At 34.3% G+C, this 27,810-nt stretch overlaps 1 protein-coding gene across 3 annotated transcripts in view; it reads left to right on the top strand.

Annotated features, from left to right (window-relative positions):
- LOC132699193 (segmentation protein Runt-like) overlaps nucleotides 1–27,810 on the top strand; it is an 87,120-nt gene that overhangs the window by 27,758 nt on the left and 31,552 nt on the right. For 2 of the 3 annotated variants that reach the window (XM_060665769.1, XM_060665770.1), the window contains exon 4: nucleotides 13,343–13,504. The exons of the other annotated variant lie outside the window; for it this stretch is intronic. In XM_060665769.1, the coding sequence (XP_060521752.1) occupies nucleotides 13,343–13,504 (162 nt within the window). The remainder of the gene's footprint in view (nucleotides 1–13,342; nucleotides 13,505–27,810) is intronic. 3 annotated transcript variants of the gene reach the window in all.

Below are 27,810 nucleotides of genomic sequence, written 5' to 3'. Positions count from 1 at the left end.
GGGGATTTTCGCGGACGAGTCTCGACACGCGAGACAACGAGCCGATAAACATTCCATTCGCGCGTTTTGACTCTTGACTCTTCATGAAACGGGGTGATCAACGATGGATAGATGGCAGAATAGTTGGGAATATTTGTTTTCCAAAATATTTTCTACAATACAATGTCATCATCTGTTCGACAAAGTAGGATGTTTTTAGTAGGTCGCCCTGTATATTGTTACATTTTACGTTGATACTTCCCGTTGCCAATCGTTATTATTTTATTCGAGATTCAAAAAATATTTATATCTGGAGACGTTTTGATTCGATGAAGATTAACAGTTTCCTGTATATCTCGTCGTGTATTATACAGAGCGTTGCAAATTTACAATTTTAGCTATAAGAATGGTAAACCGGCTACAACTTAAAAAAACAAAAAAAACAATTCATTTGTAAATTATAATAAATAATAATAATTGTGATAATAAAAAAAATAATATTTATCGCACTGGATATTAGCTATGTGTTCTTTAATGCGAGAGAGTTTATATCATTTTTGGACTGTAAAACTCAGTAATTTTAGCCGTATTCCATAGGCGTAGTAATGTACCCATGATGATTGTCACGGGTCCCGAGAGTGATGGGCAGTTAGTTCACCTCTTTGTTTATATTACAATAAAAGATTTGAAACATATGACAATCAATTGGCATAGTTCCTTAGAATTGAAGATTATAATTTTATAGTCATTTTCCGGCAGTTGTTGGCAAACTTCATTCTTGTTTCTGAATATGTTGCCGAGAAACGGATTAGTGCAACTGGGGTTTCTAAAAATGAAAACGGTCACCAAAGACAAGTACAGGAAGAAAAGAAACTGTAATAAATGAGGATGAAAAAACTGAAATCAATAAATAAGACAAATTAATGTCTGAATGAAATGACTTCATTCCACCCATCCAGATCGATGGGAAGGAAGAAATAAATTTTCGAAAATTGGCTTTTACTTGATGAAACTCTATTTTTCAAAATAAGAACTAAAAGTTCAGATTTTCACGAAATTATATGTTATGACATGACAATTGTTTCGACAATACCGTCTCTTTATCAAATGTTTATAAATTTTTTTAACATCACTTTTAGAAAAAAACGAAATTATTTTGCTGGCGATGACGATATTTCAGAGCAGTTTTGACAGCTTCGAAGGGAAAACAGGAATGTCTATTATCTGGACGAAACATGGGTGAATGATATATCCTTTATAAAAGAGTTGGTAAAAGGCATTAATCAAGATTTTATGAAAAAACGTCAAAATCGATTTATATGTGCCTTTTTGATGAAAATAGATTATTTTTTACAAACATTTATGGAAAATTAGATCGGTAAACAAAGTCATTAAACAACAAAAATAGGCAACCCATTCTATTATTAATATAAATCAGCAAAAGAAAAACAAGAATACCTGTTACTAGCGGTGTTTTTGTATTGTAAAATTTGCTTCCAATTTAGATCTAGTTCTCCGATTAATAAGTATATATTGTTAATTTTTCAAAGAAACTCCCACAGGCTACTGTAATACTTTTTACCAAACTTATGTTCTTTGAGAGGGGCATAAACACCGTCTCGGATGACTGATTCCTATATTCGTGATAGGTAGAGGCCTGAGGCCTGAGTCGTGGTTAAGATTGTTAGGTTGTTTATAGATTTCTACCGATTCTCGGATTTTCCCTTAGTAGAAGAATTGATTACATGCAAGAATTTTATTTTTATCGAATAAAATTTTATGAGTGATGAGTTTATTTGTCTTAGTCGTAAGGCGTTTTCGTCTTCTTTGAGCCTACTTGATATTTTTCGTCCGGCTTTTCCAATGCATTCTTTGCCGTATATGCATGAAATGGTGTAAACTCCTGGCATCTCAAATGGAACTTTATCTTTGATGGACCGAAGACGTTGAGCGATTTTTTGGTTAGTGGACCACAGTGGCAAGTGTAGGATTGCTTTCGGCCTCATTCCTATTGGGAGGTTGTGGTGAAGTGTATTTTTTGATCGAACGCTTAAAATCTTTAATGTGGCCATTATTAGAGAGAAGATCAGAGGTAATGTGTTTTAACTCTGGGTTCAGTGACTCGGGTTGAGATAGTTTTACGGCTCTATAAACAAGAGAGTTGATAACCGATGATTTTTGGACCAGATGGTGATGTGACCATGCATTTAGGTATCGGTCTGTGTGCGTAGGTTTTCTGTAAACACAATGACCCAATGTTAGGTTTGATTTTCTATTGATAAAAATATCTAAGAATGGAAGGTTATTATTAGTTTCCAGCTCAATGGTAAAACGTATCGTAGGGTGTATAGAGTTTAAATGTCTAAGAAAATCTACCAGGGGTTCTTGAACATGAGGCCAAATAACAAAAGTATCATCGACGTGTCGTTTCCATAATTTTGGTTTTAGATGAAAGTTGTCGAGAGCTTTCATAAATATATTTGCGATGACTGGTGATAGTGGAGAACCCATAGCTGTTTGTTCAAAAATTTGACCGTTATAAGAAAAATATGTTCCAGACAAGCATTTTTCGAGTATATTAGTATATAAGTATATTTTGTGTTTGGGTGTGTGTGTCGCAGACTTTCCGCCTAATTAACCCTAACGTAAACCCGTTAAACGTTCTGCCGCTCTGTTGTCTACAGAAATAGAGTATATTTTTGGTCTCCAAAATGCGGTGCATCGGTCCCCGCTGCCCCTGCCCAGACCCCCCCGAATTGAGACATCCCTCACTGTCTCCCCCGTGCGTACGCGCGTCCACCCCCCCCCCCTCATCGCAACGTCGCAGTGTGAGTTAATTAGAACAAATCATTAACAGATGTCGGGGTCATCAGCTACCGCCCGCCAGCGGCGGCGGCCGCGGGCAAATTCCTACAAATAATTCAGTAATAATAGTGGCGGAAATGGACGGTACCGGAAATGATTCCGCGTGATGACTTCCGTAAGGCACTATATGCGAATTCGCGGTTTCGGCGTGAGGGGGGCGGCGGCGGGGGAGGTTGCTACGCCGCCACCGCAACTACTGCACAATAGGACCGTTATTTTATTAAGTACCAATATTTCGTGCGGTTTGTCATCTCCCCGTTTTAATGCCGGCTATAGCATCTCCCCGAACTTGCCTTTATTTATTTTTTTTATAAGGGTAAATTGGAGAGACATGGTTTCTTTTAGTTGAACTATAAGCCGCAATTTTGCTAATTTAAATAAAAAAATACTATGTGTGAGTGTGAGTATATCAAGTTTTATTACTAGATTCAACAAACTTCTAAGTGAAGCTCAATCTTAATTATATCAAGCGCCTTTTCCTAAAGATTAAGATATGCAGTCTACCCATATTAAAGTATGAATTGGAAATGCTATCCCAACCATCCCAAGCGATTTCGTTGGTCCCACACAAGATAAATATTTGCAAAAAAGGAGCAAGTTCAACTCCTTGAAGATGATAATTTGAGGAGGGCGAGACTGACCTGTAGCAAAAGGCGCTTCATATAATTAAGATTGAAGTTCAATTAGAAGTTCGTTTAATATACTAGTTATTGGCCGCTTGTCTGCGGGATCAATATATTTGTTTTTAATTAAGTCATATATAAAGGGGGCAACAAAAAGACACAACTATCCATTTAACAAAATAAATGAGAACTGAAAGTTCAGATTTTCACGAAATCATATATTTTCACATGACAACGTGATGTGATGTACAAAACTTGTTTCACAGTATTCCACCTATGGATGTCATAGATTTTGTAGATTTCACCCTCGGAAACAGGTTAACCCATTGGTGAAACAAGATTTATTAGATTGCTTAATAGTATCTTTAGAGAAAAACTATTTTGAATTTAATGGACGGATTTACATCTCTAAGGAAGGTGTGATTATGGGAAACCCACTTAGTCCTTTGTTAGCCGAGATTTTTATGGATAATTTGGAAAATATCATACTAGAACATCCGTTAAGTAAAGTTTTTTTTGGTGGTATAGATACGGGGATGATGTCTTTGCTTGCTTTGTTGGAACGGACAGACAATTGATTTTTTTAAAAATTACATTAACTCATTTCATTAGCGTATAAAATTCACTATCGAGATTCAACAGGATAACTCTATTATTTTTTTAGACTAGAGACGAAAATGCAAAACAAATTAGATTTTTCCATTTACCATAAACCTTCACACACGGACACAGTCATACATAATAGCTCAAATCACCCTTATATACCCAAAATGGCTGCATTTCACTCTTTTATGCACAGAATCGCAACAGAAAATTACAACAAACAACTTAATATCATTAAATAAATCGCACTCAACAACGGCTACAATCCGTGAATTATCGATAAAATTATAAACAAAAAACAAATCTAGACAACAGTGAAATCAGTTTATCGGAAACCTAATACAGAACACGAACAATCTAAAACAATTAGATACATAGGAGAACCCAGTGAAAAAGTTTCAAAACCTTTGTCAAAATGTGGTTTAAAAATAGCTTTCAGAACTAACAACACAATAGGAAAATATTTAAAAAACAATAAAACGAAATGTCCAAAAATCAGGTGTCTACAGCTTTGATCTTGTCCTAAAATTTATATTGCAGGTACAGGTAGATCCTTCAAGAAACGCATTAACGAACATAAAAGAGCGTTTAAAAACATTAGTCTAGATTCTAATTATGCTACACACTTAAACACAGAAAAACACATTTTTGACGACAATTTTGATATTTTACATACAGCCACAAAAAGTAGAAAATTAAATATATTGGAAGCCATGGAGATTAATAAATTGAGACATTCACGTTCAATTAGATTTAAATACCTCTCCTTTATTGAACTTAAATTCTCGCAACAACATTAATTAAGGTTTTATGAAGATTAACAAAATTAGACATTCAAATGTATTGCTTAACGATTAATTGGATTTAAACATCTCACACAAATTCTAACAACATTAATTAAGGGTTTATTGTCATTTTTCGTTGTATATAGTAGCAGGTAGTTTGTAAATATTACATTTGATAAAGATACATTGTTGTTGAAATAATTGTCATGTGAAAATATATAATTTCGTGAAAATCTGAACTTTTAGTTCTTATTTATTTTATTTTGGGATCTGTAACCTTACACCTTATTTCCAACTTATTTATTATAGACAAAATATAAATTTTCTTTTATCTCTTAATTCAACACTGCATTCGCAAACAAATTTTCATCATAAAATATTGCGAGTACTTTGGAGACGAACCAACAGTTCTACGAATTATATCAATTCCATTGCGTAGAGCTTTTGATGTAGACACGTATCGAGTATCGTGAGTAGTGTTGGGAGCTAGTGAAAAAATGTTTTAAATAACATCTTGCAATTGTAGAGTGTTATCTGTCATTATTTAGTAATAATATGTTTATGATGTCCAATTTACCTATAAGCTTTTCAAGGAATATCGGAACACGATACTAAGCTATTCGGGGAATCCCAATAATATCGACTCCATTCAATACGACTTAATGAATTTATTTGATCGCTATTTTTCGGCGTTTGAAAAATGTCTCCTCTTTTCTTTGCAATTGCCAAATTTTATATTCAATATAGTTTTCTTCGCCCTCTCCTGAACAGAAGATGGCGGATGTCCCCCTTAAACTATTCACTGTTGCGAAAAAAAAAAAACTGAAGAAATTCAACATTTTTCAAGCAGCTCTTGTAAACTCTTCGTCTAAAGTGGGTTGACTACATATGTTGATATCGTATAAAATGCGAGAATATAATTTAGCGGGAATACTAACCGAACGTTGCAGAAAACAATGATTATTCATGAAAATCTGTCTCTAGATCAAGGGTTGGTTCAGATGTCCCACTTATCCTGCTAGTGATGGTCAGTGTGACTCCTATAAACGATGTGTTGTTTGCTATTTTGTTTTTGTTATTACGTTACCGCCAAAGATTACCAAATTTAGTACAATTTCAGAATAGAATTTTCAAAATCCTGATAACGTCATGTGAAAAATATTTGTTGCATTTATTTATTTATGATTATAATTGAAAGTGGTATTAATGAATTGTCACTCGTAAACCATAAAGTACAACATAACCTAAAAATCGCGACTTTCGACGCTGTCCTCGTATAGGATTTTTTTCATGTTAAGCTTGCATATAAGTCAGCCATATTTAACAATTATTTATGTTATATTTATGCTTATAGGATTGTAAATAAAAGTAACGGACAAAAGAATTTGGTGCCTCCCTTTCTAGTTTTAATGCAATGCATACACAGACACACATGTCGGATCAAATTTGTTATATTCAACGTTAAAGTTGGTAAGTGGTTTACCATGATTTTCAAGGTTTTGCAGTGTTTTATCGGCGGTTCACTATGACTCAAGTGTTTTTTTACCAAGGACTTCTTTTGCTAAGAAGGCGATAGCGATTTGTACGCATTTATTGACGATTTAACCGAATTTATAGGGATTTATTTTATTTTAAAATACTTCATCCACATTTTAAAACACATTCTAGCACTGAAGCTTGGGGAAACCAATTGTTTTTTCAATCCATATTTTTTGTAGGAACAGAATTAAGTCTTTAATTTATTAATTAATAATTTAAAATAATTTTAAAATTTCCTGTCCTTCCTTGGAGAATAGAATGGATTTTTTTAAGCCCTTATATGATTTGACAACTGGTCTCTGGATATAAAAAATGTTATAGTTAACGTCGAACCCGAGCTATGCGCTATAGAGGTTATGGACAAACGATCCCTCATTATTCTAATTACGTAATGTCGTAACGATATTTAATGCAAAAGAGCTATTTAACGAAAACAATTGCCGGGTCGACCGACCGGGCGAAAATAATCTGATAAAATACTCCCCATATCGTGTCGTTTATAACGAATAAATTGCAAAACCGGATCCACAAACGTATCAAATATTAAAGTCAAACATGTAATAACGCAATTACCATACGAATAATCAATTCGTAAAAACTATAAATTAATTCCTGCGGGTTCGGGGGAGCGCGTTGTTCGTGGGGATTGCTGGGAGGGGTGGGTCAACCGATGTATTATTTATATGAATTTACGAGTGCCGAACAACTGTGGATTACGAATGCCAAACAAATCCGCGGCTTTGCTTGTTCAAACAGCGACGTAAAATTGTTGAAACGATGAGAATAAAAATAATAAATAGCGGGGGGCTGCAGCAGCAGCAGCAATTGGGTGCATAAAATCGCCATTGCCTTGGAGTGCCGCTTGAGTGTGGTAGCTATATCATCAATAAATCGTAGTCAATCATTGATAAATCTCTGTAAATCTCCACTAAGTTAGCAAATCACTTAATTATGTTAGACTTTGGATAAGTTCCTCATTTTTATTAATTTGTGAAATTAGTGCATTGGTAAAATATTTAACAATGATACAGTAGGGTTTATTGCAAGTCACTGATGTATAAATATAACACGAAGTTCTATATAGAACGAACAGATGACAATTAATGCTGTGAAGAATTTAGTGAATTTTTGACAGAGGTAGTCTGTACCTGCGGGAAACAACTAAGTCTAGTGATCTAGTACTGTATGAATGACCCTGCGAAAGAGTGCGGATATTCTTAATGCTATCATCATGTCATTATCTGATATTTTAAAAATCAAAGTCGATTTACACCATTACGAAATCGACACCGCTCCATAGTATATACGTTTAATAAACGTATTCTTCGTAGAAACATCGTATAACATTTCATTCGTATAATTAATACACTTAATTCGTATTTCTTTTTTATATTAAACGTGTATTATGGTGCTAGTAAATTAAACGCTTAATTTTTAAATGATTTTGCCTCATAGAGCAGATTGCGTCTTTTCTTCACCAAAAAAAACGCAATAGTGATTTATTTATACACTAAATAAAAATACCCTTAATAAATAACCGCTTTAAAGTCTAAATCCAAACCTAAATTAGCGAATCCCTTGTTCTGTACGGTATTTTTGTTTCACTTTATTATGTGACATTTTTGTATTTTAAATTTGTTTTTCTACTCCGTTTTGTAAAATAGCTAAACGTGAGTTTCGTTTCCCACGGATCCGAGTCACTTCAGACATTTCGGGCACGGTAAATTTTTTTTTCTTAGATCAAAGCAACCAAGAGAATATTTTCTTGATTTATCAGAAAAAATCTCTTAACTCTCTGTTTTATTGCAAAACAGAATTTTTGTTTATTATAAAATGAAAGTGTATCAATCTAAGACACCTTTTCCTCTAGAAGGAAAATATTTGCTCATTCAAAACAAAACCTTTTGATTCTTCTTCCAAGTCAAAATAATTTTCTTGACCAAAAATGAAATAATGAAAATTTCTAAAGTTTTCTTTCAAGACCATATACTATTTTAGAGCAAATAGAAGTGTTTTTCGAGATAAAACAAACCTATAGCTATCTGCATTATTTTGTTTCAAGACAAATCTATTCTTCAAATGAAAAATTATACTCCCTTAAATCAAAATAAACGGAAATTTATATTATTTTCTTCTAAGATAGTTTTTTTCTTAAACATATGTACAGGGTGTTCCAAAAGTCAACGATAATACTGAAAAGGCTGACGGAAAATGTCATAAGCATCAAGAAAAACATAAAATGGCCTTAGTAAAAAATCGATGGTTTTCGATATTGTCACTTTAATTGATTTCATTAAAATTGTAAACTTGTATCAGATTTTCAAGTGTCATATCTAAAAAAAAATAACTCTTTACATTCTTATGTGACACTCGAAAATCTGATCCATATTTACGATTTTAATAAATTTTGTTAAGGTGGCAATATCGCGAAAACCATCGATTTTTTACTAAGGCCATTTTATGTTTTTCTTGATGCTTATGACTTTTTCCATCAGCCCTTTCAGTATTATCGTTGACTTTGGGGACGCCCTGTATGTATAAAAGTATTACAAATTGAATTTGTTTTCTAGAAGTGATTGTATTGTTTACATAGGAATATAGGTGTTTTGATGTGAAGAAAAATGTAAAGAAATTCAGTCGTACGAAAATACAAAAATATGTATTTTTCTTTTTTCGGATTCAACAGTAACTGCAACATACTTAAAAGTACCACAAACGAGAACATCTTTAAGAAACAGTCTTATATTCTAAAATTATAATAACATATTATATCATATTCTAAAAGTATAATAACAACCACAACAACGTTAACGGTGCTACGAATGCAAAGAACATGGCAATATGTTCTAAAAATAACATAACGCAGTAACAAAATGCGAGTACACCTAAATCTTAATTAAAAAAACAGTATTATATAAAATGAGATTAAGAGAAGTTGGATATGTAGGGTAAATGTGACTTTGATGTTACATTATTTAATCCAATTTCCTACTTTTTTATGAGCAAAAGCCTACGCTTACCAGGATACGTACCTACGTACGTATGGGGTACCTATATGTATAGGTATGTATGTATACTCAATCTGTCAAAAGGTCAAGTATGTTTTCCATATGAGCTAGGTATTTCTATACACATTCAAATCAAAAATCGACATCAAAACAAAACACAATTTTCGTTTCCGATGCGATGCCGACCAAAGCCACCTTTCCGACACACTCACTCCACATCACATAAATAACTAAATGAAATGCGTGTCTCCGTGTTAACAGGTCCAAGACAAATATTACGAAAATGTATCGATTCAAGACAATGGGGGTTTAATTTTTTTACTTCAAGACAAATGCGCCAGGTTGTTTTGGACGAACGTGTGACATATTTATTATTTTCATCAGAGATAATTTATACCGGGTTGTTTTGAGTAAAAATCCAATTTTCAAGATTAGATTTTTCTTAAAGGGAGACAGAGCTTCGTAGCTTCCATAGAAACAAATTTTTGTTTTATGCTAAATAAAATAAATTAAGAACTCTCGATGACTCGTATGAAGCCAATTCGTTTTGTTAAAAAATGAATTGTTTCGAAACAAAACAATTAAAGAAGAAAATTAAAGTCTCATTACAAGGTGAAACACTGCGTTAAACTAAAAATAAATGTTTCACTTCAAGACAATTTGTTTTAAGGTAAAACAAACTGTTCAAGGAAAGAAAGAGTATCTTTGTAGACAAAAATTTTTACCGTGGGGATTTTACCGCACGGGTTTGGGAGCAATCGGATGTTTTCGGAGATTTTACCTCGCGGCTTGAATTTTGACGTTTGTCAATTCTGACGGTCATGTCAGTGAATGTATTCGTGTTGTTTTGAAAAAATGTACGCACTAACGGTCGCAAAAAGTCACTCGTTTATAAAACACTCGCTTCGTTCGTGCCAAATAAACTTGTGACTCAAATGCCGTTTACCGCACATGTTTTGTTTTTTGTATTTATACGAGTTTTTCTGCAATATTTTTGTAATCAATCAGATTTCAGTAATGTCTGAATCTACATTCATATTTATTATTATTTATTATTATTAACTTGTTTTGAAATTAATTTTGTACGTACCAGTTAATGGACTTGTCCCGTAATGAACCTCCCTGTTATACTTATCAATTTATAAAACAAAATATCATTTAATAAACGTATTTGATATAAACCTAGTGTTTTGTAAACTATTAATAGACGTTTATCATCTAGTAAAAATTTTTGTATATATACGAGGTATGTTCAAAAAGTAAGGTTACTTTTGTAGTTGGGTAGGCTACGTACAGTCGATCTTCGATAAATTTTTTTTGTTATGTTGGTACACATGTTCCTAACATATATTCACAGTTTCAGCCAGTTTGCACATTTACTTTTTCTTTGGGAGACAGAAGCGTTAGACGTGTTTTGTGTGCTTGGCGATTTTCTACTGTAAAAAAAAAAATAGAACAAAGAATAAAGAATAAAAGTTTGTGTAAAAAATGGAATACAGCGCTGCAAAAAATTGAAATGTTGACAACGATATATGGTGTATTTACTTTTAACCAAAAAAAATGTTTATAAGTGGTACAAGCTCTTCTAAGATATCCGATAAGACGCCAACGAACCTCGATCTGGACGCCCAGCGCGTCAATAACTGATGAAAGCGTTGAAGAAATGAAACAAATGGTGTTGAAAAATTGTCGAATGCAATTTTTTCGGGAATTTTGGGCATGAAACGTGTAGCAGCAAAATTTGTTCCGAAACTGCTGAATTTTGGAGAAAAGGACCGTGGAAGAAGCATCGCTCAAGCACTGTTAACGACGTCAATGATGATCCTTATATGCTCAAAAACGCCAAAACTGGTGACGAATCATGGGTATCTGGTTATGAAGTTTTTCTATTATCGTGGCGTAGAACATCAAGACCAACAAAAATAAAACCTCACCAATAAAGAAATCAAAAGAAATAAATATACGAGCTGCAAACAGATGCAGCGAGATTCAACGTGCATAATAAAATTAAAGAAGTAACAAGCACAAACACCAGGAGACCTCATGGACTAGTTGGCAAGAACGGCAATATGAAAACCGACTCATACTAACTGATTGGTTACAATCAACCTTTGTGACACTTGCCAAAAAAGGTAACTCACACAATTAGCTTAATAAGTCACGTAATAAAAATTTTCCTTCGAATCAAAATCTACATCAAAATTAAAGAACAAATTAGCGAAACACAATTTGTGTTCTGTAATAACCTTGGAACCAGAGAAGTGCTGTTTTGTATTCAAGTTCTAGTTCAGAGATGCAGAGATGCGGGCATGACAAGCTTATGGAAATCCTCCAGCAAGTAGGTATTGACGAGAGGAACACGCGAATAATAATTATGCAGGGCAAGATAGAAGGAAGAAGAAGGTCAGGTCGCAGAAGGGCTTCGAAATTTACGGGAATGGTTCCATACGTCAGGTACAGCTGCCGTGAATAAGGTTTTGATAGTCCATATGATAGCCAACGTGCGATGACGAACACGGCACATGAAGAAGAAGAAGTAGTACATCGAGAGTTCTTACTACAAGGTCGTACGATCAATAAAAAGTATTACCTTGAAGTTATTTCCCGTTTGCGAGACGCAATACGAAGAAAACGTCCGGAATTGTGGGAAAACAAGTCATCGATTTGCATCACGATAATGCACCTGCTCACTCATCGTTGCTTGTGTCTAACTTTTTTGCCAAAAACAAAACCACAATCATGCGACTTTTTCCTGCTTCCAAAACTCAAGAAAGGAAGGTGGTTTGAAACGATTAAGGAGATAAAGCAAAAATGACTGGGGAAATGTTTCGAGGAGTGGGAAACGCTTTAGCAGCAGTGTATTATATTTGGGGGAATCACTTTGAAGGGGACAACATTAATTTTGATAAATAAGTAAATACTTTTTGATAAAACTTAAAAGTCACCTTACTTGTTAAACACACCTCGTATATACGTTTATGAAAGAAATATAACAAACTTGTATATATAGGTTGAAGTCGCGGATATTTTGCAGTTTATAATACGTTTGACGTATACGTCAACGTGACGGATGGTAGTAGATGTCGAACTTCCAGTATCTTTATTTTTTGTTTACACAACGTTCAGTGGAGTCTCCACTTGATAACGGCTAGCGATACATCTGCCCGAAGGGAAGGGGTTCTCTACCACCTTGGAGCAAATATTTTCGTTAATTAAGTTGGGTTGTAAAATAATCGTAATTTTTTTATGTAAATAAAACATATATATGTCATTTGCGATTGTTTTACTATAAAACAAAAATAAATCGAGGCCTGTGAATAAATCGCCTTCTAAGGTGCCCAAGGTGCCAAATAAAATTAGTAATACTAGTACTAGATATAGGTTAGTATGTGAAACTCAGAGGCATTACCATATTCAAGTCACTATATTTTCGAATAGCTATGTGAGCATACGTTTTGTTAATTGGGTTGATATTTCCCTCAGTTGTATTAATATCTAGATGAGTATCTACAGCTCTCACAGTCTTATTACTCTTCCCATGGAAATTGTTAGGGCGGCCGAGGTTAGTCTCAAAAATGTTAATCCGTCACTCCAATAAAATGAAAGATCGAGTCTTTGGTGCACGAACACCTGCAGTTTAGAACAAGAAAAAACATGTATTGAAAGATTAGATGTCGTAACGATCTTTGTATACACAAACACAGAGTTTAGAAGTTTACAGACATGCCTATCCACAAGAGTCTCCCTAACCTAACCAATGAGTCACTTTGAGTTTTTAAAGGCCCTAAAGTCTAGACGATCGCGCTCTTCTCTTTCGAACAAAACCTACCAGGGAGCTTGGTAACGAAGCAAACGCAGGGCAGTATTTTGTAATTTTCCGGACTCTTGACTCTATTCCCCAATTATCGCCTTTTCGAGGGTGTTAATGGCATTTTTTTAGGTCACCCTCACGGTGCCGCCTACCCGACCATCGGTCTCGGTCGCCACACGATATTCACGACCCACTTGCGCGAGCTGGACAACCTGAAACCCCGACAGCGGGGCCTGAGTTCATCTCACAGCAGCGACGGATCTCAGAGTTCCTACAAACAGGAACCTCAGGGTAAGTGACTGAAACATTTGAAACTTTTCGGTTACGTATTCGAAAACACCCGCAGTCATTAGCGTTTTTGGAAACTATGTTCCATGTTCCATTCTCATTCTATCGACTAGCTCCAAAAAACTTTTCTTGTGGTTTGTGTATGAAACGAAAATATTACAGTGCAGAACGTTAAAGAGAATGGATCAGCTTTTAAGGAAGCTTTTAGAGTTAGAATACTTTTAGAGGAAATTTTAGAACTGGAGCTTTCGGACGGGCATTTAGATAAACTTTTATAGCTAGAGCTTTTGGAACAGGAGTTTTTAAAATAAAATCTCCGAAACTAATTTAGTTGAAAACCACCCTGTATAATGGAACGTTTTTCGCGCAATCGATTGTCGAATAATGACTGCGCGTGTTATCGAAGTCCGATAGTTTCGGTTTCATAGTCGATAAAATTTCGAAAATCTCGGCGTGCGGGGCACGTTCCGCAAAATCGGACGGGAAATCGCGGAAAAACCGTCGCCGTCCGGGCGAGAAAATGCGAGAGAAACAAAACCGAATCGCTGTACACGCGATCAGTCGACCGGCAAATTTAGCTAGCGTTACACCGGTGTGTAAGGGATAGTAGGCCGCGGCGATCGTATTTCGGTTGCAGTCTTTTACACGCCACCGATTCGTTAAATAAGATGAGATTCTATAGATTCCAGTTTCGAGCTGATTATCGATATATGTCGTATCGATTTTGCTATTGAATGACTCCGCGAATCGTTTACATTGTGTGCATGCGACGTAATACTGCTATTGCCTATATAGTTTTGATAGCATTTGTATACGTTGGTAACGCGTGCTGCGCCCCCTGCCGGCTCGGTTCCAAAATGCAGTCAGACTATTTTTTTTTCTCGCCCCTATCAATCCCGAAAGTATCGACAAATATCTGATTTTAATTTGCAACTTTAATAACCTGTATCTTTTGTAATATCGACTTTTAGACTAACATAAATAGAATTATTTTGATGCCCATTCTGTACTGTAGAGGGATCTGTAGAAGAGGGTTATAAAAAAAGTTTGAATAAAAAAGTTATTTCCAGTAAAATGATCTTTAATTGTGTTGTATTATTTTCATTTTCACTCATTTACATACAGGGTGGTAAAATGAAGTTTCATTTTTTTAAACGGCACACCCCATATTTTATTAAATTTTAGCGAATATGTTCGGGATTCAGGTTATATTGGAAAGGTTTTTATTACGCTGCATATTAACATATTTTAGAAAATAATACTTTTTCCTGGACAGTATTCAAACTTGAAATATTTTTTATCAAATAGGCGGTGTTGCTATGTCTCGCAAAATGCTACTTTTCTCTTTTTTAAATCAAACGCCTCGTATTTTTTGAAATGTCATTAAATATTATAAAAGAATATTTAATAGAAAATAAATAAATGAATCAATTTAATCATTTCAGTTTCAATTCAAAATCAAATTTTAATTTAATCATGAATCGTTAATTACAACAATAACATTGCATAATCGAAAAAAAATATGCATTACTTTGAGACGAGTAAACAAGGTATAAGATCGGTTAATGTATGGTGCGGTATTTAGAGAGATAGTATTTTCGGACTAATATTTTAGGAAGAAAATTTGATAGCAGTGCGATTTTTAGATTTATTAAGAAATAATATTGAGTCTCTTATTGGCAATATTATTCCTGAAATTTTAAATGGAAATTTTAGGCAATGGATTGGGCAAAATGGCACCATATTCTGGCCAGGGAGAAAGCCCGGATTTAACACTACTAAAAGGAATAATATACCAAAAATATACCTTTCGCGATTTAATTAAACAACTAAATACTACCGATTATATATTAAATACCATAAATCATTTGGAGGTATTGCATGATTCAAAATGGTGGACATGTTGAAAATTTAATATAAAATTATTAATTTATTTTTGAAAAATTTTGTCAAATGTTGTTACTGTTTTAAAAATAAAATAATCCATAATTTTTGCAGTATTTTTTGAATAGATGATTATCGATACGACAATTTTATAAAAAAAATAATAGAGACTTTTTCAGAATTAAGGTAAATTGCGGTAATATTGCCTCGGAATTGATGAGAATCTTTAATAAATTCAAACCGGTGCATCGCAGACCAGTGTTCATGTATATCGTTCGATTCACCTTTAAATGAAGTATTTAGAAATGTAATAAAACGTAGGGTATTCCATTCAATAAATATAACTTTATTTGATCCCCTGTATGTAATTTGTGACAATTGAAATAATACAAAATATTAAAGACCATTTTACTTCAAACAACTTTTGTATTCAAACCTTTTTTATAACACTATAGATTTCTGGAAAATATATAGACGGCTCTTTAACTGGCTATCCTATACATATTCTTAAGACGTATATAAAAGTATCATATTTTACATTGATGGTCTATCTTTTGAAGGGGCCAATGTAAATACATAACTCTCAATCTCTGACCTATTGCTCGGGATTTGTTCTCTATACACTACACCTTCCGGACATCCAAGTTTTCTATGTTCATTGGTTTGCATTGAAAAACGCCATAGGCGCATTTATGCGCTACTTGTAAAATTATGGCTTGGCGAATAGCCATGGTAGCCGGGCCCAGCGTTACGTCAAACATGGAAAAGAAGAATATTTGCACTGCGAATAGCCGCGTAGCGGCACAAACCCGCAAAAAGATGAGTGCCTTCGATCTTAACTGGAATTGGAACGACGTGATAGATAAGTGAGGCAAATTTTGCTTTACTTAATGACGGCTAGGCCCGCTGGAGTTTTTGGAGATATGATAAGAAGGAAAGTATATTGCCTTTATCAAAACCAAACCAACCAAAACCAAAAACAGATGGAAACAATATATTTATTAGCCGTGTCACCCTTCATAGAGTTATTTGTAAAATGCGGCTATATAAAGAAAAAACAAGGGGTAATGGAATTGGAGATTTATTTGCTGAAGAGATGGGGCATATTGTTTTACGTCTTGCTTCATATCATTTTATATTCAACCCCATAGAATATTTATAGCACCAAAGAAAATAAAATGTGAGAGCATAAAATGCTACTCCTAGTGTGTCCGATTGTAATAAAATTAATTAAAAATATAATTAAAATTGATGCAAATGCAGTAACAAATGAATATTGATGATAGTAAAACAGAATTAGATTTTGAATAAAAACTACCTATTTACCTATTTATTGGTAATTTGCTTATATTTGTTTCATCGTATTTTAAATTAGCGATTTTATTATATCTACATAGGGGCGGGTGGGCCGAGACAGCCTACTTAAGCTTTTTATTTTTTGTGGGTTTTAACCATGAGTTGATATATTTTTGACTAACTTTAACTAAATTTACCCAAATTTTGGCGACCCTTCTGGCCGTCGTGGCCCACTCTCCCATATTTACAATGTTATATATAATAATTATAAGTATTTATTAAAAAGTATTTAATAAAAAAAATACTGATTAGTAACTATTTTTCTATCGATTAAAAAAATTATTATTAGTATTTATAAGATTTTCGAAAGCTCTGGCTTTAATTATAATTCGGTTATAATAATAAGGATAAGCTTTTTTTAGAATTTTTAAGCAGTTCATTTTACCTCTGGAATTACGCAAAAGGCTAAAATCTTCTCTCCGTGTTTAATCACCGTGATGTCAGCAATGTTTGACAGGTAATTCGCCACAACGTATTGAAAAGATTCAAAAATGCTGCCTAAGGTTTATTTACGGCATCCGTCGCGGAAGACCTATCTGCTACAAGCTGAAGGAAGCGGGTTGGACGAATATGAAGACGCGGCGCTTGATCTATCGCTGTTGTCTTTATTAATTAATTAATTAATTATTAAGACAAAATATCCCGAATACATCTCCGAAAAAATAACTTTTAGAACAGACGTGAATAACTTAAATCTAAGATTTAAAGGGGTCATAATTCCTCGTCACCAATCTGGTATATTTGAAAGATCCTTCAGTTACTACTTGGCTAAATTATATAATGACCTGCCTCATTCCATGCAGAATGCGAAAATAAATTCTTTTCCAAATAAACTAAAAACGTGGTTATGTTCTAGAATTTAAAGTGAACAAAAAATGAAGGAAAAAAAAACACCGAGAAGTTACAGAACGCCGGAAGAATCAAATCACTGTGCACTGCTAAAATTCTTTAAAAATTTGTGGTACTTACAGTACTTTAGCCTCGACATTAGCTAATAGTTTTTTTATTTACAGAGGTAGGTTTAGGTTTTTCTGTTATATAACTAAGTGGGTACTTAACGAAATTGTAAATATTAATTGAAACCATGGTGTGATGTTATGTGTAAGGATAAGTGTAGAAATCAGCAAGCAGATACATCTGGGCGCTGCACTCTTGCCTTTTCTTGTAATTTTTATTTATTTTTTCATTTAATTATTATTAATTATTATTTAATTATTTAAATATTTATTATTATTATTGTTATTATCATTATTATTATTAAAGCCTGTCCCGGATGCTCTACCCGTATTACAATACCCACTGGTCAAATGTTTTGGTTGTTTCCATAATTGTAGTCAATACATGGAGACCTACCATATTTTCTATGCGTTAAAATAATCGAGGAAAGTTTCTTTTTTTAAAGTTTCTAGAAATGTCCACGTCGACGGCCGCCTGGGACAACAAAAAAGTGTTGCTACATTTCAGCGGCCCAGAAACACCTATAGTTGGGGCAATAAAAATGGCGTTCGCGCGATTAAGACGGTGTGACGAGCGACCCAGTGAGTGAATCGATAAAAAAATCGATTGCCACAGAAACTCCGCGTTAACGCAGTCGACACAAACGAATAGAAAATTTGCATGATTTTTTTGCCGCCGGGTTTCTCGCCACTTAAATAGTTAAACAATAATTTCTACGACTATAACGATCCTGACACTTTCTATACTTTGATTGGTGTTTTGCGACGACGTTTTTTGCGTGCCGTTTCAAATTTTTGTCTCTGTGGTCGCCGAGAAAATTTGACCAATCTGTTCCGAATTATACTTTCCAAGTGAGACTTTGCTTTAACGCATACGCGTCGATTCAAATGTTGAGTCCATTTCAGCTGTTCTTAGTCTTGATCAATCTTCAGTGCTGTTAGTTTTAGAGTAAGTTTAACAATTAACAATTTTCAACAACAATCAACAATGTTCAAGAAATTTGTTTCATTATTTTGTTTTGGTTAGTTTGGAATGATAGATATTGAATAATGAACATTGATTAGGTATATACAGAAATAGACAAATAAAATAAATAATGGATATTTAAAGTTTTTAATCTAAATCTGCTTAGACGTAAAACATTTGCTTTTTAAAGTTAAAAATTTTGAAATATATGAGAATTATCAATGCATTTCCTAAATTTAAATACAATATTGTATTTACTGTTACGTTTGTAAGATTCATCCTAAAAATAGCAGACTAAATCACGAAATAAAAATGTTAACACGAATAAAAAACTAGCAAACACCAAGTAAATAATATTTTGCTACAGCGCTAGACTAATTTATTTTTAAGTTTATTTCTTTTTTAAAAACATTTTTAGTCCAAACTAAGCGATATGGCTTATAATCACTAACGAACGACTCCCATGAAGGGATTAGGATGGGCTTAGATGTAATAATGGTCAGTTATAATTGAAAAATCTTTGGTAACATAATTCAAGTTTTTTCAATTTCGTTACTAAATATTTGCTTTAGCAATTATTGGGTATGGTAATAGAATAATTAGTTCGCCTAAAATTTAAGCGTTGATGATTTCTTGATGGAAACATTGTAATCAATGTGGCTGTGTTGTCTTGGGTTGCTATATCAATAAAATCGTCACAAAAACGTGTTCTCGGTCTTCGTTGATGTTTTCTTTGAAGATAAAATAACTAAAATTAAATGAAGCTCATTCTACCTATATGCGAAACTTTCTTTGAAATGACGTTGTTCAATGTTGATATTACGTAAAAATCACCAAAATTAATTTCTTTAAGACGGAAAGAAATAAGTATTGTCTTCTTTTTTGTCAACAATTTAGTCCACCGTCTTCTGCAAAAGGCTTGAAATACCTCTCCTTCTTTTATATGAATAAAGTATAGGTTTTAACTGTGGGTAAACCGCAGAGGAATTATGGGGCACGGTGTGAAGGAATTTCAACCAATTACTGACAAATCTAGAAGAATTCCAGAGGAACTCCCAGGAATTTTAAGTGCATAAAAGGAAAATGGTGTACATTCTTTCCTCGGTGGTATACACACGCCTTGGATGTTTGAGATGTCTTTATCTGTCAATATTCCTCTTAGATTATTTGGCTCCGATCCGCATGCTTTGGCAGGGTAGGAAACTATTCAAAATCAAAGTAGTTGTTTCGAATGAACGAAAGAAAATAAACAACTCGCATTAACTGCCATTCTTATTAATACCCTCGAAACCGACACTTTTATTATCTCTGCCCCGTTAACGTTAATCGGCGGTCGGGCAATCACTTTTGCATGGTTTTCTCTCAAAACTGACGCATATAATTTCCTATTATTGTGCGCGGACGAGCTGCCGTTGTTTCTTTTTTTCGAATTCGAACGATTTCTCTTCGTTCGATTGATCAATCGATCCGTTTACGGGTTCGGAACTGTGGCAGACTTCACGCCGGATTACCGCCTAACTGAACAAACCAAAGATGAATGACGGTCCGGAAGGCAGTGGCGTGCCGACGTCTAACGCCGTACTAACCGTCGATTTGATGTTTTTTTTTTAAATAAAAACGACTTTTCCATAAAACTGCTGATTAACGAATGACGAGCGTATTTCCCACTGGATAATTTAAAAAAATCTGGTCTTATTACGACTAACTTATCGCGGACCATAGAAGCTTTTCTTCGGCCCAGGACAGTAGTTCAACTGGGAAGCTATCAAGTTTCCTCAAAAGAAACCCTCTAACAGGGTATTTCTTACTGGATAATTGTTTTGTTTTGTCCAGAACAGTGGTTAATGGCTTTCAAATTTCCTCAAAAGAAAGCGTTGATAACCGGGTGTTTGTTGTTGTTATAGTTGATGAAAAAGAACCTGGTCTTTATAACAAACTTGTAATTACCATAAAAGGTTTTCTCTCCCCAGAAAGGTAGCTCATGTCCCAAAAGCTCTTCCAATAAAAAGCCTGTAGCACGGTATTTCTTATTCAATTATTAAACATTATTTTTTTTAGTCGAATTTTCGGATGAAAAAGAAAATTGTCTTGCGGTGGACCTTTCACTGACCTTAAGTGCTTCTCTTCTAACCAGAACTGAACAACCGTTCTTCTAGATTTCCAACTGTTGCGAAAAATGTCTCTAGCAGGATACTAATTACTCAGTTATTAATTTTTTTTTTCATACTCGAATTTGCGGATGACAAGAACAGTCTTCCAAACTTTCAAGTTTCTTCCAACCCTCCACGTCGATGTTTACAATGCAAATATGTGCAACATTTTGAAGTATACCTCTAAAATTACAAATAACGTGGATGTCTGTGGTATTTTTTGGAGATGCAATCTCAGGCTAAAATCATTGCTCGCTAATATTAATATTTTTTTCAACCAAATTACAAAATATCTCGCTATTATAACAGCAATAATACGTGCGTATTATTGCGAACCCTCCGCCGCTGACCGCGACGGACCCGAAACCCGAAAGTGGACGCGGATGGGAAAAGACAAATTTTAATTTACTTTTTGAGCGGCAAAAACTCGTTAATTAGACAAAAGTTTTGCTCGAATGCATATAGCCCGCTTAAAATTTGTGTTCCGTGGCTCGAATTTTTTCCAATTTGCCGAATTTTTTGAGGCGCCGTGCCCTCGTGCGTGACGGCAACGCCGTTTTTTTTTGTTAATATTTGCCAGACCTTATGTTCCTTCCTTTATATTAATACTACTAGGAGATTAAGTTTTAAGACACAAAGGGGCAAACTAAAGCCTTTGCAAGTCGGAGTCCGTCAAAGACACCCCGCCAAAGTTGTAATCGTATTACGAAAACTTGACCCTCAACGCTCCGGACCTCTCTGTCTAAAATGTCTGGAATAGATACAGTTTTATCAGAAATTAAAACACTGTATTTTGAATTTACCGCGGCGATTTAAGTGGGGATGCTAAACAATTCTAAACTGCTAAAGATATCTACAGGGCGAGTCAAAAAGATGGGACAACCAACGACAGATTCTTTGGGTGAAAATATTGAAACTTTAATAATAGTTTATAATGGTTATGTTAGGTTGACCTTAAATTTTGATAAACCCCTTCTTTGCATAATAGTTAGATATTTTTACATCTTGCTACTCCCCCTTGAAATGTTTTTCAAGTTTCAATTATTCAATTCTAGTAACCAATAAAAATAATCAGTTTTTTCTCCATATAACTCTTTTTCCGATTTGAACAAAACTCAGTAGGTCTGTTTGTTGTAGCAAGAGCCTGATTCCCATCCTGCTTAAAGTTATTAATTCCCATATCCTATAGTTTTGGTTGGTTCAACTCAGTCATTTTTCTCTCGTGGATCCCAATAGTTTTTGTTTTATACATAACGTAGTACGAAGAGTAATTTTCTTAACTTATTTTAATACGTCTGACTTTTTAATTAACTAATATTATATTATAAAAACCGGTTTACTGCAAACCAAAAATCAAAATAATTTTTAATCACTATTAATAAAAGGGCACTCGCATACACGTACGTTTCAATTGTTTTAAAGCAAATATTATTATTTGCTAATAAAATCATTCGCATAAAAAGTCAGTAGGATTAGATTTGTTTTTTTTACTCTTCTTTTTGTTGTATTTGTCGTCTCTTCATTTACGTAAATACAGAGATGGATTGAAATTACATAATTAATGAAAATTAATGTCATTAATACTTAATACTATTTGTTGCTTAAAAATTTCCTGTTTATCTATTTTTCATTCCTACAAAATAAATAATGATTTTTTTTTAAATTGGAATAATACTAATACTAATACTAATACTATTAGTCATACTGCAATAGATTGGTTTCAAACAGTACAACTATACTGGTAATTGCTTCCCAGTTCTAAATCTAAAATCAGAAGTAAATAAAATAAAAGTATAGTCATGTCTTATGTGGAGTCGTGTTTTCAACTCTCCTCGTATATATTCATTAATTTCATTTTATAATTCAATTCATTTCCCGAAAACATCTGTGATTATATTGTTTGACATTTCGCTAAATGTGCATACTATTTTTAATGGTTAGTTATCGACAGGCAAAGGAAAATAAAGATATCAGTTAGTTGGGTTGTTGGTGTAACCACGTTTTTACTAGTGGTTAACTAAGAATTGGTGTTTAATCAAGTTTTTAATATTCTATGGTCTGATACGTACCAATATTGAATCTAGCCTGTCCCAGATATCATACACTTTGCGACTTTGATTTTATCTTTGACCTGACGAAAACAGGAGAAGTTCGGTCAAAAAGGCGCTATTGGAAATCTTAAATGTTCCAATGTGGAATTTGTCCGTCGGGTTATATTGGGTTTGTCTTGGGCAGTTTAAATCCATAGCCGATTATTTTTGACAATGGACTTTTTAGTCGGATTTTACTTGACAGAACCTCGAAACCAAACGACATCGTGTTTTTTATTACTTTCTTCTGCCTTGCTCTCCTTCCGTCCGGATCGACGTTCCCCTATTTCGACACCTGGTTATTGGCGACTACATGTTGGAGTAGCCTTGACTTCCCATCAGACGGAAAGCCTTTTAACGAGGACACGTTCAGTACCTCGTAAATTGGACAACTTGGAGACGAAACATGTTTTGAATTATTTGAGAAAGGAAGTACCTGATTTAGTTTATTTATCTGTGATAATTACAATAATAAATAATACCATCTAGTCGAGACTAAACTAGTTGATTCCACGAATTAAGAGCCTGATATTCTAACAACCTGTGAGCTAGCACGCAATAAAAATTAAAAATAAAAACTTATACACTGCTGCCTTTTGTCGCAAGAAAGACAGCAATAAAATGAAAATAATAATACGGAAAATTGTTGCAAAATACAGTTTTTAATGTTTGTTATTTTTTTAATGCTTCAAACTAAAGATGCGTTTTCGGCTATTCAATCCAAAATCAATTGGGGGAAATAAAACAATACCAACTCCTTAAATATTGGCACGATGTTTTGGAACGTCCTGTATATTGAAACTATAGATGCGAAAATGAACACATACATTAATATTTTATCTGTTATATTTAACAATTATCCCTAAAAACTCAATCTTTCATATCTTTCATTCAATAACACAAAAAAAAACAGTTGAACTTCCATGGTGCATGGAGAACGGAGAATCACCTATCTGAAGACTGACAGTTGTCAAAAAGGACCGTGTCACGACTATCTATGGTCCATGACCGTTACATAACTAAGTAACTAATTTTTTATTGACTACTATTGTTATTTTATTAATATCGCTTAAAACTTCGTATTTATTGTTGCTTCATTTTTTAGAGAGGTAGATTCAAATAACCACAACTAATTAAAATTAATAACATTAACAATTAATATAAAATAATTAATGTAAACATTTTGAAAACTAAAAAAACGTAAATAAAAATACGACCTGTTAAACCTCAAATTTTTAAAGAAACTGCTTTTGTCGCAGAGAAGAAACACTTTAAAATATGAATAACATTACAAACAATTGTCGAATATTAACCAATATTTAATATTTGGAGAGCTTGAAATAGAAAATTCGTGTTCGGCTGACCAATCTAAAATCCATATTCGGATCTGAACCTCCATAACCCGTTAACCGGGCTCTGATTTTACGGAACGCCCGGTACAAATTCATCCATTATCCGCTCGCATCTGCAACGCCTCCATATTAATAACGAAATCAAATGGGAAACGTTAAGGCAAAGTGCGGATTTGAGTGTTCATGCGGAAAGTTAATATAGACCCGGGGCTTTTTATGGACACCCCGGCGTAATTACCCGTCTTTATTCTCTGGTCGAGGAAAGACGCGCGTAGAGAAGAGGTCCGGTACACATCGGCGTCGTCCCGCTTTTTTTTTTTTTTTTTTTCATTGCCGGCTTTCATCCGCAATAATAATTTTCCGCTAGCCTCTCCCGAGTTCCTCGGTCCGCCATACAACGCCGATAATCGATTCTCTGACGAAAATTAAACAGTTTTTCGCGCCAAACATGATTTACCGAAGAGGATTACGTTTATGGAAAATCGGTTTCGGAGTGCAGCCGGTCGGACGTTCTCTGAACGGTTCCGGTTTAATCGAGTGTGCCGTGGTCTGACGCGTCCGCTTAGTGCCCGCTCCGGCCTTCAGGATTCGATACGATTTCGGGACTTCCGCACGGTTCCCTTTGACGGCATTGCCCGTCAAATGTCAGTAAAAGACAGTACATTTATTTCCATGGACGGTAACACATTGGCGAAGTGGGTTTTCATCCTATCCATTCATTAAAATTTTATTAAGTTGTAATTTAGAACCGCCTTCCAATTTCTGGGGTTAAGGTGAGTGCCAAGTGTACTTATTTTTAAAAATATTAACGTCCTGTCACTTCCGGTTCAACCGGAAGTTCCTGTCAACTTCCTTATTATTACATTTTGAAATTCTTTGTGTAATTGTAAACATATTTCAAGTATAATGTCCTATGCCTATGTCTAACCGTTTCTGAAATATTTGCGCCCCCGGCATTTAAACATGAATATTTTTGTAATTTCTGAAAATTTGATCCTCCTATTTAGCAAAATGTTAAAAAAGAGGCTTAAGTTCACTTTTTTATTATTGGGGTTGTCTACTTTTATACACAGTGTCCAAAATTAGGTTTTTTCAAATGAGACACTCTGTAACTGTAACTCTAAAGTATTGTTAAGTCCAGAACTTAATTCTCTATCACAGTTACCTACGCCTATTCCAAACCATATTCGAAATAAGTAGATTTTTTGATAGTATCGTATTTGTTGGGCCGAACAGTTTCCCTTCACGTACTCTGCTATGGAAAGACAATTGTATTATACATAATATATGTTTAAAATTTCATACAGTATCTTAATATGTACTAATATACGCGGTGTTCCGTTTGAAATAAGCAAATTTTTGAAATATCAACTTTCGGTTGAGCCGGAAGTGACAGCACGTTGAAAATATTTTTAAAAGGACGCAATCTAGGGTCAGTTTGGCAATGTGGCAAATAAAAACAAAATGACGTTTATGTTGTAAATAGCAAAATCTTTTTAGAATAAGAAAAAATAGCTAGCTTTAAACTGCGAATCATTGCAATTGTGCTGCTATATTCAAGATCCGTGCTCGCTGATCTTATTCCTTTTTTTGAAAGATTGTGCAATGGACGATAATACATGTTATTCTATAGAACCCAACACGTAGACTCCCTCCAATCGCTAGGTGCTCAGGGGCTCACAAACTCAAACCAAAATTCATAAAGCTTACCAATTATGTACTGGGACCATAAGGGCTGCGTACGAACGGAGACTGGAAACACCGAATACGTAAATATAGAAAGAGGGGTAAGACAAGGATGCATACTGTCCCCACTCCTATTCAACGTGTACGCGGAGTCTATAATGAAAGCATCATTACAGACCTGCCCCGAAGGAGCTAAAATAAATGGGAACATTATCAACAACATAAGGTACGCCGACGACACCGTGGTGATAGCAGATTCGGAAGAACAACTGCAAACTTTGATGAGTATCCTAAATGAAGAAAGCTCAAGAATGGGCCTGGAAATCAATACCGCTAAGAACAAGACCATGGTATTTGACAGATCCTCACAGGGGCACATAACCAACATTATGATAAATGGTCTCAGACTTCAAACGGTGCAGCACTACATCTACCTGGGCAGAGAAGTCAACAACCAACTGGACCACTCAAAAGAAATAAGAAGAAGAATAGAAATCGCCAGAACTGGATTTCTAAATATGCGTAAAGTGCTATGTCATTCGAGACTATCAATAACTCTCAGACTAAGAGCACTTAAATGCTACGTATGGGCTCTATTGCTTTATGGCTGTGAGACATGGACACTTAAGCAAGACGACATCAAGAAACTCAACGCATTCGAGATGTGGCTTTATCGACGTATGCTTCGGGTCAGTTGGACAAGCCACACAACTAACGAGACGGTGCTACGTAAAATGAACACACGAGCACACTTGTACACGCTCCTTAAAATACGTAAAACCGCTTACCTCGGACACATCATGCGCCACCAAGAGCACGAACAGCTTCAGCTGATATTGGAAGGGAAGATAGAGGGTAGACGGAACATAGGCCGAAAGAAGAAATCATGGCTGAGAAATATCCGGGACTGGACCCACACAGATGGAAATGCCCTCATACATCAAGCCCAGAACAGAGAAATGTATGCCACAATGGTCGCCAACCTCAGCAGAGACGGCACTTAGGAGGAGGAGGACCAATTATCCATGCAATTGTGCCATCTATTCACCGTCACCATCACCATCATGTTCTCTAATATTATTTCTCTTTTTGTGAGGTTTCTTGATATTTTGCCGTTTGATAGTTATGTCCTATAGAAATATTTTCCTCCTTAAATGTGGGAATTGATCATCTAAGAAGACTTGCTTATAGAGTTAAATAAAATACATTTCATGAAACATTTTCATGTTTTTTTACTTGTTTTAGTTACCTAGTTACCTTAATGAACATTTGGAGAGCAAGTTTTGAAGCAAACTCTTCTAGTTAACAGAAACGTACATTAAATTAAATTGTTTATAATTATTTATTTAAAATTATCTTAATTTTTGGAAGATTCGCTCACGCATTGTTTGTGGAGATCTAAACGTATGTACCCTGGCGAACATCAAATTAGGTCGCCAGAAACCACGACACAAGTCCTAGAATATTCGTCCCGACGTGTATTACTGAGTCGAAATATCCTTAAAAAATCGAGACTACACAATTCGGTTTATAAAATTTACAAAATGCTACAAAAATCAAATACGAAAAAAAATGAAATAAACAATAAAAGAATTTCGTTGTCTAAAAATATTAATAAAGATTGCCGGAAAATAATAAATAAATACAGCGGCATACACTAGTAAGATTACATATAAAATAAAAAAACGCGATACAAAAACAAAGAATGATGATGAATATATATTTCCTTATTTGTTTTTTCATGTTATATATATATATATATATATATATATATATATATATATATATATATATATATATATATATATATATATATATATATATATATATATATATATATATATATATATATATATATATATATATAT

This window comes from Cylas formicarius, unplaced genomic scaffold, assembly GCF_029955315.1.
Source record: "Cylas formicarius isolate icCylForm1 unplaced genomic scaffold, icCylForm1.1 PGA_scaffold_3__17_contigs__length_32017465, whole genome shotgun sequence".
Lineage (NCBI taxonomy): Eukaryota > Metazoa > Arthropoda > Insecta > Coleoptera > Brentidae > Cylas > Cylas formicarius.
This window is presented reverse-complemented; position numbering and strand designations above follow the sequence as displayed.